We start from the raw sequence: 14,059 nt of genomic DNA, 5'->3' as shown, positions 1-14,059 counted from the left end.
GCACGGAGGTATCTCACGGGGTGGTGGGAGGAGGGATGGGAAGGCAAGAGAAAAAATACGGCTGAAAGTTCAAAAATAGTGCAGGACCAGCATGGCAGGAATCGCTTTTAAATCACGCTTCTCTAGATTAGTTAAAAGGCAGCATTCCCTTTACAGAAAACCTTAGCAGCAAATAGGATCCAACAAGACCCCTCTACTCCACTTTTGCAACCTGAAGGACTTCTTGTCTCTTCTCTAAATGTTTATCCTCTGCCCCTTTCAGTGTGATTTCAGAGCTTCCTGCAGCAGAATAATTAGCATCTGCCATGTACAGTTATTCATTTTTTCTTCCACCAGTTTGCCTTAAAGAAAACTTAGTCTACAGCATAGAGACAGGTATCAGACAGGTAACATTTACCTTTTGAGTTAAATATACACTGTAGTTACGTTAAAGTGAAAAAAGTCCCAGCGACAAAGTTACAGTCTCTTTCTTGAATTACCTCTGTGCTTACACATTCAAGAAATATACTACTATGAAGTGGTATAGCATGAGATAAACAAAGGGCTGTCTCAATGGAAATAGCACGCTTATAAATAAAAACATAAGTAACAGCTGCTGGCTAGTGCAATTTCTTTCATTAAATCAAGCTTTATTTCATTGAGAAAACTGCTCTGGCGTGAGGTAACTCACTATAATAATAGTGTGTAGGCACTAGAAAGGAAACAGCACTCATCTTTACCATGCTGGAAATCAGTTCAAGTTCACTTCAAGAATAAAAATGTTGCAGCCAACTTACCATGGGGTAAGCAAGGGGGAGAACTTACTTATGCAAGCTACTCCACAATAACTATTCTTATTTATGCTTTTACACTGTGTTAGGCGCACGCACCTAGTTCAACACGCTGAGAAAGAGATATAGTCACTCAAACAGTAACTGGCTAATTCAGCTTTTCTGTTTCTGACTCCACCTTGCTCAAAACTTGCTTGGTTATCTCAACACAGGCCCGCTGTTGAGCTTTTAAAAGAAGACGACACGACCCCTGTTGGTTTTTCTCTCTAAGGCTGGGGCATCTACACAGTTCAGGGTACTCAAACTTTACCTGTAAAGCTGTATCCAAAATTTCTTGCACAGAACAAATTGAGTCTTGACAGCGGTGACGTCAAGTGCCCAGCTTGTGTCAAAGTCCCAAGAGGACCCACATATTCCACTTACATTGCCAAGAAGCATTATTTATGACTTTCAATAGCTGGATAATTTCAGAGCACTCTGCTCTCTCCTCCTTAGAGAAATCACATCATGTTTATAGATGTCAAGTTGGCTACCCAAAACCAGAGGTGCTATAAATCACTGAACACCTACAAAAATTCTGCATGTGGCTAGTACAATATTGAAAACATAGCTGATACTCTCCATTCCAAATTTTTGGTTTGAAAAGAAACAGAGATCATCTACACAGGACAATGCATGTTTCAAAATCAGTTCCAGATCACTTATCCTATGAATATTTATACTGAAAAACTTACTGAAATAAACACATCACTTAAAAGTATTGTGAAGCACTTCTATGTGCAGTTCCTCACTCAAATTACAGCTACAAATAATTTAATTTCTGAGATTTAAGCTTGAATTTAAAGTTTCCCATTGTACCTATTTGATTAAAAATACCAAAATGGCAGTAGAAGAAAAAAGAAAAATCCCTTGAGAACAGTCAAGGATAAACTAAAGTCCTAGAAAATATTTAGGGTGCTAGCTTAAAATAAAATAATTCTAAGGATCAGATGCTATTGATTTCAACAGTTGTGTCTCGGTGACCACCTCCTTGCTGTGGAGACAGTACTTCAGGCTCATCTATTCTTTTCAGATTTGCAGTAGTCATCGTACAATAAAGAAAAATCACCCAGGGAGTAATAAGAAGAGAATTATGAGAATAAGTTTTTGTGACACTGTCGTGACAATACTTAGGGAAAAAAATTAAACCAAAACTAGTATAAAGCAACCCAGCAAAAAAAATCAGAATGGCCTAATTTACAGACAGACGTCATAACCAAGACTTTAAGGTACTTTGCAACAAGAACACCAAAAAGTGTGCTGATGCATCCCTATAATACTTTTGGAACAAGGAGGAAGAAAATGAACGACAAAAGAGGAATGGCTTTTTTTTAAAGCCATGACTAAGGACAGCTTGCAGTAATCTTTTCTTTCTTGGGCAAAATGAAAAGAAAACAGCAAAATTCAACAAACGTTATCAGTCAGGAGGAATTCAACTACTAATAATTAACTACTACTAAATAAACAGATCAAATGCCTAACAATGTCAAGTCAACTTCAGTTCAAAAACCACCAGTAAGTAGAAGGAAAAAGTCAAGGATGTTCCTACTGGCAAAAGAGTCCCTGATTCTAGGCATTCCACTACTTGCTTTGAAGCTTTTCTGCATCTCGTTATTTTCAGCCCTTAGCAGTGATCACTGTGCACTCTTACTTTCAAAAATAATTGACAAATTGGCTGAAAAGCAAGCAGTTCAGGGAGCTGTCAGGGAGAATTTATGTATCAATTTTTCCCTGTCTGTGAAAACAGCACGCCAGAACTAAGGAAATCATCTATTTCTTTATATCATTCATCTACACAGTTGAAAAACTAGTTACTATGAATAACAACGACATTTCTAGGAGGCTTCCCTTGTCCTATAAATTTCCTGGGAGATGTCTCAAGGACAGAGCAGAAATAATTAATCTAAGGAAAGAAGATATTCTATCAGTACCTCTGGGCAGTGTTGATACAATCAAATCAACCACTGAATGAAGATGCAAACTAGATTACCCTTAATAAAATTGTGCACTGATGAATCTGTACTGGATCACAGGCAGACAAAAGCCCACAGAAAAAAAACTCACATAATTAGTGACTGAAATGTTTCTGGGTGGAAACTGAACTGCTGCCTCCCTTCCTTTTCCTTGGCAAAAACATTCTTTCAGAATGCCCCAAGATTTTGTAACTTGTAAATTTTTATTACTTCTGATCTTATACTGAGGGACAAGACAGAAGTCTCCTGAACAATCCCAATGATGTGAATGCTCCTCATACACAAGTTGAGAACTACATCCCTGGACAATTATTGAAGCACTTTGTGTTTAGTTTGCCCTATCTCTTCACCAGTGAATGACAATTTCAGAAAAAAACCCACAACAAAATGCCAAATCTGTCTCAACAAAAAGCTATTGACTAAGAAGCTTTTTCAGCTCTGCCTTACATGTTACAAGCGCAAATTTTTTCTGTGTTTGATATAAACAGAGACTATGCCGTTTGAAAGCATCCAGAAATACCAACAAATTATTAAGAGTTTTGACTGTGCCACAGAACACTGATAAAAGATAAGCCTTTGAGAGGTTCTCCAAAACCCCCTTATTTCTATTTAGTAAAAATTATTTTTTCAGTACAAACTGAACTGCTCATACTATTATACGACCACCTTGATCAATATACATCATTTATAAGGTAATCGCATTCACAGTGAAAGCAAGAGTCATAGTTTTAGTTTACCAGATATGCTATAATTTGCTTACCTTTTTTCCTTAAAATTGCAGAATCTGCTCCAAGCAGCGGCCACACAGTCTCATTTACTTTGCAGAGGCTGCAGAGTTACCAACAACTTAGTTACACTAAGCCTGAATCAAGTCTATGTAAGATCTCACCAACATTTGAAATTACCATTTTCCATTGATATTCGCCACTCTCAACTCTAGTAACCTGTTCTCCACCATAGCGATGAATGTTAATTAACGACAACAACAAAAAATCCTAATCCACCAAGCAGTTTTGACCCTGGGTGAAGAGAGCAAGTAGAATTTCATTGGGCTGCTGTGATATATATTAAAAGCTGATCTGCATTTTTCATTAGTTTTAAATATTACCAATTATTATTTGTTTTTGTCTCCTGTATGTAGTTAATGCATAGTTATCATTATTAATCTTCCAAATGTATAATTTATTTCTCTGCCCCGCTTTTAAGCTGTGGCTGGTAAGGGCCCTGCGACGGTCTGCATTTGTACATCGCCCAGCACACCGGTGAGTGTGACTAAAGCTCCCAAGCGTTGCGACAACACAAGTGAATAAAGGAGTAACAACCTTCTATTTTGTTCTCTACAGGCTGCTGTACTACCTTAAACCTCTTTGATTCGGTTGTATGCCAAGCCTAATAAAAGACTGCATAAACTAGTTACCAACTCGTGTGCGCTTTGGAGGCCTGCAGCTCTGAAACACAAACCTCCCAGCTCTGCCAGAGCCATTTCTATTCCGAAAACACCCCAGTTCCTTGGTAGCCCACAGGGATACCATTCAGAATGAGAGATGCATCCGCTGTAAAGTATTTAAATAGAATATGGAACTGCGGGGAAGCTTAATTGCTAACAGGAAACACTGAGACGTTGCAGAAAAGAGGGGACAAGGGAGTGCTTTTCGGAAGGAGAAAAAAACAGACGGCAAAACTACCTGAAAAAGCAAAATGCAATCCAATAAGGCCAGAAATGCAACATACTATACTCTGGCAGGCACAGTCACCTACAGGATAGGGAACAACTGACCAAAAAAATATGATTCAGAAAAGTATCTTCGAGTTAGAGCACACAACAAAACGACCTTGAACAAACAATGAATTGTTAGGGAAAAGGCAAACTCTATACTGGGACATATAAGCTAAAGTCTCACCCACAAGAGCTAGGAAGTAATGCTTTCTGCTGTATTCAGCATTTGCAAAGCCTCAGCTAGAGTGCTGCGTTCGGTTTAAACCATGGCACATCGTATGCTGCCCATCTAAAGAGACTCCAGGGAAAGAAAACAAGAGTAACAGGAGGCCCAGAAAATATAATTCACTAGAAAAACTGAACAGAGTGCAGATTTTTGTGGTTTTTTCTGTCTAAAGGAAAAAAAAATAATGCAGGGACACATGGTGACAGTCCCTAAATATGCAGAAGTTTGCTGTAACTAGAAAGAGAATTACCTCTCTTCCATGTCTGAGGGACACAAAGCAATGCATTTCAACTGCAGCAAGGGAATTTAGGTGAGACCTTGCGGCAGACACCCCACTCCCTGCCTTCCTGCAAAAGCTTTTAAACAGTAAATACAGTGAGACATTGGGACAGATTGCCTAGGGATACTGAAGGCTTTTAAGCACAAGGCAGACAAAAGCCTGGTAGAGGCAGAAGTGACCTGCCACAGAGCCCAGGACAGATCAGCATGCTCTAGCCTTGGTAGCCACGGTGGCCAGCTCTAGGACACGGGTACCTGACCACGCTGCCACTACCTCCAACTATGTTCAGGCACTACAGTTCTCGCCCTTCCCAGCTTTTCTGTCCCTTGGGTATTACAGCAGCTCTGCCACAGGTTTTTCTGTTCACAACTGCAACATCGCCTGCTGGGCAGTAACAGCTGGTTTCTCTCTTCTTGCAGGAAAAGCCAGTATCCTACCTCTTGGACTGCAACGGATTAGACAATCTTTTGAGACTGCTCTTGCCCATGTTTCATACGATTTCAAGAAGCGAGGCTTCAAAAGTAGAAGTGGAGAAGACGAAGGGAATGAAAGAGAACAAGTGCCTCCATTCTCCCTTTCACAAAACCATAATTGTTTGAGAGATGCAAAGGCCATCCAGGGACTTCACATATATAATAAAATCTACAGGAACAACTGGTGAGAACAGAGATTCATTCAAAAATCCACTTGCACTGAGAATCTGTACTAGTTAAATTTTTAAATATTAAAAATGTAAATGTAAAAATTGAAATTAAATATTTTAAGACTTGCCCACATATATATTACGGATGTGTAAACACCTATAAACAAAGTGCAGAGTATTTTATTCTCAAGTAGCATGGGCTTCACTACAGTAAACAACTATAATTACTATTGTTCTGCAAACGTGCTCAAATTTAAAAACCATCCCGTGGCAGACATAGTTGTATGCCTGTGTATAACTCTCATTAAATGTAAGGCCCTTCCTTTGCAATCCTAATGGCTACTCAACAGACTTACACGATACAGCTAGCACTACTGAAAGAGACAATCAGAAGAGTCTGGTTTTCTCGGTGGCCTGGTAAAGGAATTCAGTGTGTTTCCCTGCTAGATCAATGGCTCAAATGCTGTCCCGCACCAGGGATGACTGACAACTGCAATCATCTAATGATCTTTTGCCAGCTGTGTGAATAAAACCAATGACTCTGGTCCCAGAGGGATCTGTCTTCAATGCAGCATTATCATCAGAATTTAACACCTCCTGGGTAGGCTCCATGAGGCAAAGTGAATGGGTGGGCAGATGGACAGAAAAATTCCCACACTTGCAGAGAAGAGCTCTCATTCTGAACAGTGCTGGCACTCCGAAGTTTGACATTTAGCCTCAACAAAGGGACAGAGAAAAAAAACGTGGTAGCTACCACTTCTTTCTTTCAGCAGAGGACTATACATCTAGTCCTTAGTGTGCTGAAATTTTCCATTTTTATGTCTGCTTGGTCTGAGCAAGAATTGAACAGCCACAAAGAAGCTTCAGAGCCATTTTTTTTTTTTTGTGGAAGCATCCTGTGTGTTTGATCCTCTACCACTGATGGAATTGGCTGTTCCATCTGCCCTAAGCAAGACACACAAACACCATAATAATCAAAAGACAGGGTTTTGTCAGTATTTAATACTATTAAAAATATTGTGAGCTTTTTATTGATATTGAAGTTTTATGAACTGCTACTTTTGTAAGACTTTAATAACTGGCTTGATTAAGCTGTCAAACCACATCTGAAGACTCAGCTCTGAGGATCGTCAAAAAGAGGAGTAGCAAACCACTGCCATTAGAACAGCAAACCATCAAAATGAATGCCCAGCGCAACACCTCATCAATGTTCAACCACGGACAAATTTAATTCCGAATGTTTCTGCTCCTGTAGAATGAAGCTAATAACACTGATATGCTCATACAAAAGGGAAACGAAAAGTTGAAAGAAGATTCCCACTGAGAATCATTAAATAGAGCTCTTACTTATCTTGTAAGGGAGTTAATTAAAATAGTAATGGGTTCATGGTTAATTACTGGAGGTGAGATCAATCACAGGAGTGAATATGAAAACCGGAGAAAAAAAGAGAAGGGAAAAAATCTTCAGTGATTTGTTTAGAAAGAGGACAATAAACGAGCATTTTTCACTCCAACAATATTCTCATTTTAATCTCTCTATCAACAAAGAATCTACCTACCGAGATTCCTGAAGGTTTAAAAACACATGTTCATTTAAGGTGTCCATGTGAATGACATTTTTAATCTTTCTCCTGATGGTAAAATGTATTTAGCCATTTATAGTAAAAATCAAAACTATTTTTTATTCAGAACTAACAATGCAATCGTTTAAGACATGGGAGGCTGTTAAACAATCCTTTAAGCTCTTGTTTAGAACTCCTGTGTGTAAAAAGGGATTCTCTACACTATGTTGAATGGTTACAGCTATGTTTAAATCCATGTTATTTCACCTTGTGTGAAGACATTTTGAGCAAGAAATGGAGCACAGAATGCAGCCTGGGATCAAGTACACCCACTAATATCTCCATGCACTAGAGAAGTGGAAAAAAAACCACTACCAATTCAAACAAAAGTACTACTGAGTAAGGCATAAGAAGACTATTTCACAATGAATTTTAGTTAAACTACTAAGCAATCGCTTCGCTTGCACACTTAAAACGAATGAATGTTTTTATAACATCTTGAGCATGAAGGTTCTACAGACTCTCTCTAACGTTTTAAGAAGCTCTTCAATTCCCTGCACGCTTAGCAGAAAAAGAAACAATCTAGTATTAAAAGCTTGGAACCAGTGAATCACAAAGCCTCTATGATGATTCATATGAACACAGAGACCAGTATTTTTATATTATCCCTCCACACTGTGTGGTCTGGTATTGTGCTAATTCTTCCTAAGAGCAGTTCTGTACTCCTCCATCCCAAACCACATTTTCATTGTTCTGCATTCTGCTGAACAAAAGCTCCCAACATCCTAAACTATGCAGCAATCCTCTGTGGTATGCAATAAGGGCATAAAGCAACCCCAGACATTTAGATCTTAAAAGAGAATTGGAACTGGATCAGCAAAGAAAGCAATGCAAAAATCCTACCACTTCATCCTCTTACTTGGAATATGGAGATCTGGTTCCTACTCCAGACACTTAGGGAATATAATGGTGTGCCAGAATTACTCGTGTGAATTATCTGAAGTGCACTGCATGGGGCTGTTTAAACATCATGGGTGCAGAGCCAACTGCTGCTACTTCTCTGCTCAGGCATAAGGATTTCAAAGTTCAAGAGCACGTAAGGTCATTATGGGAGATCCTTCACTTGATACTCTTCTAGACAGAAAGTCCTTCACACCGACAATTTACCCCCTCAAAATGGAGTGTACTGTGTCTGCAAATATCTAACATATTTAATACACAATCTCTTTGCTTTCAAGAAATACAGGACCTTAAAACTAGAGGTAAGTGTTTCTTCACTGACCTGCGATTAGAAGAGGTAATGGCAGATTAAAGTGGTATTTGTAACAGCCACACGCCAAGGGTGTAAGATGCTAAATTCACATCGGCAAACAGCCAGTACTGCCACAGTTGTCAGTGTGATTTTGTTGATATCCTCCACAGTGAGACTGTTGTCTTGGTGCCAAAACCACAGCTATTGCCAAAACACTGGCATAGATCAGAGCTGAAGACTTCAGCCTTCTTCATGGGAGCTCTGATAGAAGCAGCTCAAAGCTCATTCTCCCCCTGTAAGAGGGCAGGTTTCTGCCACACTGTGACAAGCACTAAAAATGGTCCATTGGTGCCTTTCTTCATATTCTGCCCCCCCGCCAATATTTCTTCAATTTCTTCCTCACTGTAATATGGAACCACAAGGAAATAAAAGGAACAAAATAGAAACAAAAAACAGCATGAAACTTGTTTCCACCAAGTATTAATTCTACCCTCCCATCCCATGAGGTCGAGGCAGGATTCAAACCCCAAATACTGTTAGAAGCAAGAAAATACAGCTCTTCAAAAATCAATCCCCTTTTGGCTGTGCGGGATTCTCAGGAGGGGGAAGAAAAGGATGCCAAAACAACTTTCTGCCCCGAAGAAAAGGGAAGAATTCTTTGCCTCTGCTCAGAATCAATGTAAAAAGTACATGCCTCTCTTCTCTGGTATGAGAGTGCTTTTTCTCAACAGGGATAAATTCCGAGCTACTGAATTTCTCTCCAAATTCCAGTGATCTATTCACAGATATGTAGATAAGAGAAAGAAACGACAGTAAAACCATCTCTATATCCACACTGAAAAAACAGTGATAGTATCAGCTCTTGCACTGCAGAGCAGGTTGAGCTTACTACAGCTTTCCCAGGATGCTGCTTTCCTCTGTTATTTTTTATTTTAATGAGGGAATCTGATGCTCATGGAATGACAACACCAGCGATGGCGAGATCCAGGAATAGCGTGGGCAGGTGCTGTACAGAAGTTTCTCCCACAACTCTGCCAATCAACCTCAAGCCTGACTCATCTTCTCTCAGCATTGTATTTTCCTGAAACAGAGATTAACATCTGTGCCAAACTATACGGTGCAAAGTTCCGCTAGGAATTAGAATGACTGTAGACAAATTTTCCCTATCAATGACTCATGATTTGAAATCAGTGCTGTACGGGCTTGAATATGGGGGTGAAAGAGTGAACAATAAAACAATAAACTTCTCATGAAAATTACTTCATCTATAAAAATAATTTCTGCAAGAGGAGGAAATTCATCCCAGCCCCAAGAAAAAAAAATACCCTTAAGACTTGTCCTTCTTTCATCTCTGCAACAATATCTAAACAGCATCTGCTTTTAATCAAATTAAGTTGTAAAACTAAGTTGTGTTATGAATTTCACCATCCTTCTGCAAGAGCTAATCCAAAGTCCATCTGTCAATAGCAACATCTATTTTTGGTTCATCTCAAACTATTTTAAGGACAGTACTGGAAGGTATTCAAAGAATGGCAAAAGGAGCCAAATAACATTTTTATTGTTGCAATTTCAACACTTATAATCCTGCATATCAGCCTAAAAGTAGGCGAGCTGCGAGCCAGGCCAGAAGACTGCTTATCCATGATTAAGTGTCGCTGTGAGGTGTTAATATGGAGAAGCATATAAGAACTTAGTTGGCAACTTTGTAAAGATAAAATAAAGGCTCTTTATTTAAAGCAGAATTTGAGTTATTTACGCAGTAAACAGCTTAGGGCAAGTGCCGTTTGTAAATTCCTGCAAAAGTGTTTTTTCCTCCTGTAAAAACCACCCCAGGCTGTTTCCTGAAAAAGTCTGTCATTGTGATGGATGGAAACGTGCAGGGAAGCAAAGGCAAATTTCTAGAAGCATTTGGAGGAGGAATAGTTATTAATGCAACTTAACGTATCATTTAACAAAAGTAGCCAGCATTAATTTTTGATGTGTGGCAAGCATTTTAATCAGTCTGACTTTTTCATGAAGGTCACACGGAGTCTTTCAAGGTAAGGGCATACGCACAAGCTACTGCCCAGTAAGTTGAATTATGTACTTGCAGGGTGTCACATAGAGCCAACAACTTACGGGCATGCTCTTACCCTGGTGTAAATGTCAGGTACGTTGAAACAGCTCTCCTTTCAGTGCAAGGTAAGTTGGCAAATTTGTTCTTACTTTGGGCTGCCAAAGGGTAAGAACCTCAGGTACTACAAGGCAGCTGCTCTACCATCAATTTACTTAGTGTAGTAAACTTTATCACTGAGCCTCACTCGCACTGCACAGCACCTATGAAATACTGTAACGTGGATCCAAAAGAGCAAAAACCAGGCTCTGTGGCATTTTCCAGTTGCCATTAATTCAGGTTTTATATACGCATGACACTTTACACTTCAGTTCAAATCTTCTTAAGTCACTCATGTTCAAAGACTGCTAAAGAACAACAGCTCATTAAAGTTTCATATATGCTACACAGACAAAGCTAGGAAGATTGCTAGTCTTAGTAGGTGTTTCTTCAGGTATATAAGAATAAAGGAAGAGCCTTGGCAGGAGACCTGCCTTTCATTAAGGACATGGATCAGGATAGAGCCAGCAACATTTTTCTTTACTACTTTGTAATTCTGACGGAAATTCAAATTATGAAATAAATTCCACAGTGGTGTTCATTCTCCTGTAATCAGCAGTCTTTGCCTATTCTCAGTATATTTTTTGCATTCTTAATTTTGAGTTTCTTTCAAAGTTCCCTACGATGTTGCCTGAGTTTTGCAATAGCTATGCAAGGCTATCATCTAGGTTGAGAGTCATTTATAAACTGCTTTGATAAGCTGCCATCTTCCCTTCCCCTCCTCCAAGCAGAAGCATCACCAAGGGTCCAAGTGGGACCTCACAAATGGAAACAAGGACTGGAGCCTGGCAGAAGTGTGCAGCACTGGCAGCCTGACTTACTACAAAAGTGACCCGAGCAGTCCCAGACCTGGCCTAACAAACAGCCTTTTTCACAGCTCAGCTGAGACTTCTCCATGGATCTGAGAGATACGGGGAAAAACTAACTTCCAAGACGTCATCACATTGAGATCATTTGCTGACAAAAGGCAAAACTGTATGAGTGGTGAGCCAAGGGTGCTCTTCCCAGCCTAACTACAGAGGTCACATTTCCCTAGAGCTGGTACTGAGCATGAGCGAGAACCAGAGACAGTGGTCTGGAGAAAGGAGAAAACCAGAAACAGTGATACTGACTTCCACCCCATTAGAGCCTAGTGGTGAAACTCTGCCAGGGATTTACAAAGAGAAGGTTTGCAAGGGCACAGCAACAGTGTGCTTCCTCCTTGAAATTATTTGTATTACTGTTCTACTTTACCTTAATTTAGCATGTAATTGATTTAAATGTAAAATGAGATTTTGTTTTTCCAGACATTTATTTCATAAAATTTGATTTACTAGAAAAATGCATTATTTCTAATTTATGGCAACCCCTTCTAAACCCTTTTTAATTACATGGGTATTTGCGTTCCATGATTACCCTTCTGAATTTCATGGCAGTATTATAATTGTACTAAGTTGTTTCCTAAAGAGAACGCTGTTTTCTTTCTCTTTTTCAGCTCACTGTGCCCCAAAGTTATCCTGTGGAAGTCCCTTAATGAATTTGAATGAAACAGTAAAAACACATTCTCTGTGAGAACATTTCCAGCAAACTGTCCTCTACGACACTTAGTTCTGTCCAGAGATGCAAAGACAAACAGATGGGGCTGTTTACAACCACCTCATGGACACACACTACCGTCTTTATGCTTCTAGAGAATCTGTCCCATATATGCGCCAGAGGCAAAATTAAAAATTTGAGATTAAGAGAAATATTTCATCTCCTTTCAAAGACTCCAAGCCATGCTGTCACACTATTGCTTAATTATATCTCCTAGGTCATTTAACCTTTTTCCAGGCTAAGCTTATTTAAGTTCCATGTTAGGCATGGATCATGTTATACCTTGGTATATAGAAAGAAAAATCCTCTATTCCACTCTTACACTACAAATGCAAAATGCTACATATAAAATACTTAATCCACCCTCCAGTATTTCTTCTATAAACTGCAGGTATTAAATATGCTAAGCATCACAATACAATGACTGTTTTTCCAGACCCCTAATTATTTAAACAAATTCCTGTGAACTCTCTCTAGAAGCTCCATATCTTCCTTAAAGTCCTCACCAGGGCATAGTATTTTATCAAGGGCTTGCCAAAGCTGTGTTTAGTGGAAAGATCCCTTACTACTTAAAATGTATATTTTGCATAATATTTTTAGTCACAATACTTGTTATGAGGTCAAAGCAATTGTCTACAAAAAGCCCTGTATTTTCCCAAACCTGTTTCATATCATCTGTAACTTACACTGTTTTCCACAGGAGTAATTTCTCTTAACTTTGTAAGCCTTAAACTTAGCTAATTCTTATGCGCCTTCACTTTTAACATTACAAACGTTAGTTACACATGTGTCTGTATTTTAATTTGCTTTTACCTTTTGCTCCTTGTTCTAGTTGTTCCAGCACTGCAAGCAAAGGGTCTAATCCTGCGCTTATGAAAATCAAAGTGAGTTGCTCCAAGTGTAACTGCACTGATGTGTTAATGAACACAATATACTATGGCACTTCTCAGAAACCTGGACAGAATGGGAAATTCTTATACAGCATGAATGAACATGATTTTTCTGTTCACATCACTAGATATTTTCCTTCTTTCCTTCCAAATAATCATGGTTAAGACTTTCCATAGTTTTGTGGCAGATTTCATATTTGATCCCGGTTACAAATGAATGAACGCATTTCCTTCTTTCCTTCCAATTTCTTACTGAAGTCTTAATAGAGATCCACACTATGAACTTGTGGCAAAAATCATCACTACTTTTATACAAGAGTGGTGGGGACAGAAGTGTTTATCTGTTGTTGACACTTCCCACAGTGGTCCCCGGAATGCTGTGGAAGTGCTGGGAAGACTATTCCAAGTTTCCTCTGTTTCTCCACTGCCCTATCAGACACTGGCCTATGGAAGCTATGCCACGTTGCCCTGGTGGAAGAAATACATCAACATGGAAAAGCAGCAGCTTGATGTTAAAACAAATATCAAAGAATACCGTAACACAGGAAAAAATTAGAGAACATACTGCCTCACAATGTAAGACAACTGAGGACTGAGTCTGCCCCGGTTACCTGCAGTGGCAGCTTCCGATGTCTCTAACAAGACTTGGTGGAATTCCTTCAGAGTGCACACAGACCTGCAACCCAGGAGCCAATCAAAGCACTCTTGCCCTTAGCCAAGTGCAATTTTATTAAACTCTTACATAAGTGATTACAGCAAGGCAGCAGGACTCATGTTTACTACCTGAATTGTCTGGTAAACCGAAGGATCAAATCCTTTCACAGTCACCTCCCGGAAAACTCTTGGCTCCAGTTCCTCTTTGGTCAGATCACAGTGATATATAATACCTAAAATAGAGTGCAAGTTTGTCAGCTTAGTGCATACTCATCATTAAAAGGATGCCAGTTTAGGTACTGTGACGGAGTAATGAAGGGCAACGG

General features: G+C 39.3%; 1 protein-coding gene across 2 annotated transcripts in view; it reads right to left on the bottom strand.

Moving 5' to 3' along the window:
• PREP (prolyl endopeptidase) overlaps nucleotides 1-14,059 on the bottom strand; it is a 96,008-nt gene that overhangs the window by 23,828 nt on the left and 58,121 nt on the right. For both annotated transcript variants that reach the window (XM_054194061.1, XM_054194062.1), the window contains one exon: nucleotides 13,863-13,966. In XM_054194061.1, coding sequence (XP_054050036.1) covers nucleotides 13,863-13,966 — 104 coding nt within the window. The remainder of the gene's footprint in view (nucleotides 1-13,862; nucleotides 13,967-14,059) is intronic.

The sequence above is a fragment of the Rissa tridactyla genome, chromosome 3, assembly GCF_028500815.1.
Source record: "Rissa tridactyla isolate bRisTri1 chromosome 3, bRisTri1.patW.cur.20221130, whole genome shotgun sequence".
NCBI classification, from domain to species: domain Eukaryota; kingdom Metazoa; phylum Chordata; class Aves; order Charadriiformes; family Laridae; genus Rissa; species Rissa tridactyla.
The sequence above is the reverse complement of the archived record's forward strand: the minus strand, read 5'-3'. Positions and strand labels throughout refer to the sequence as shown.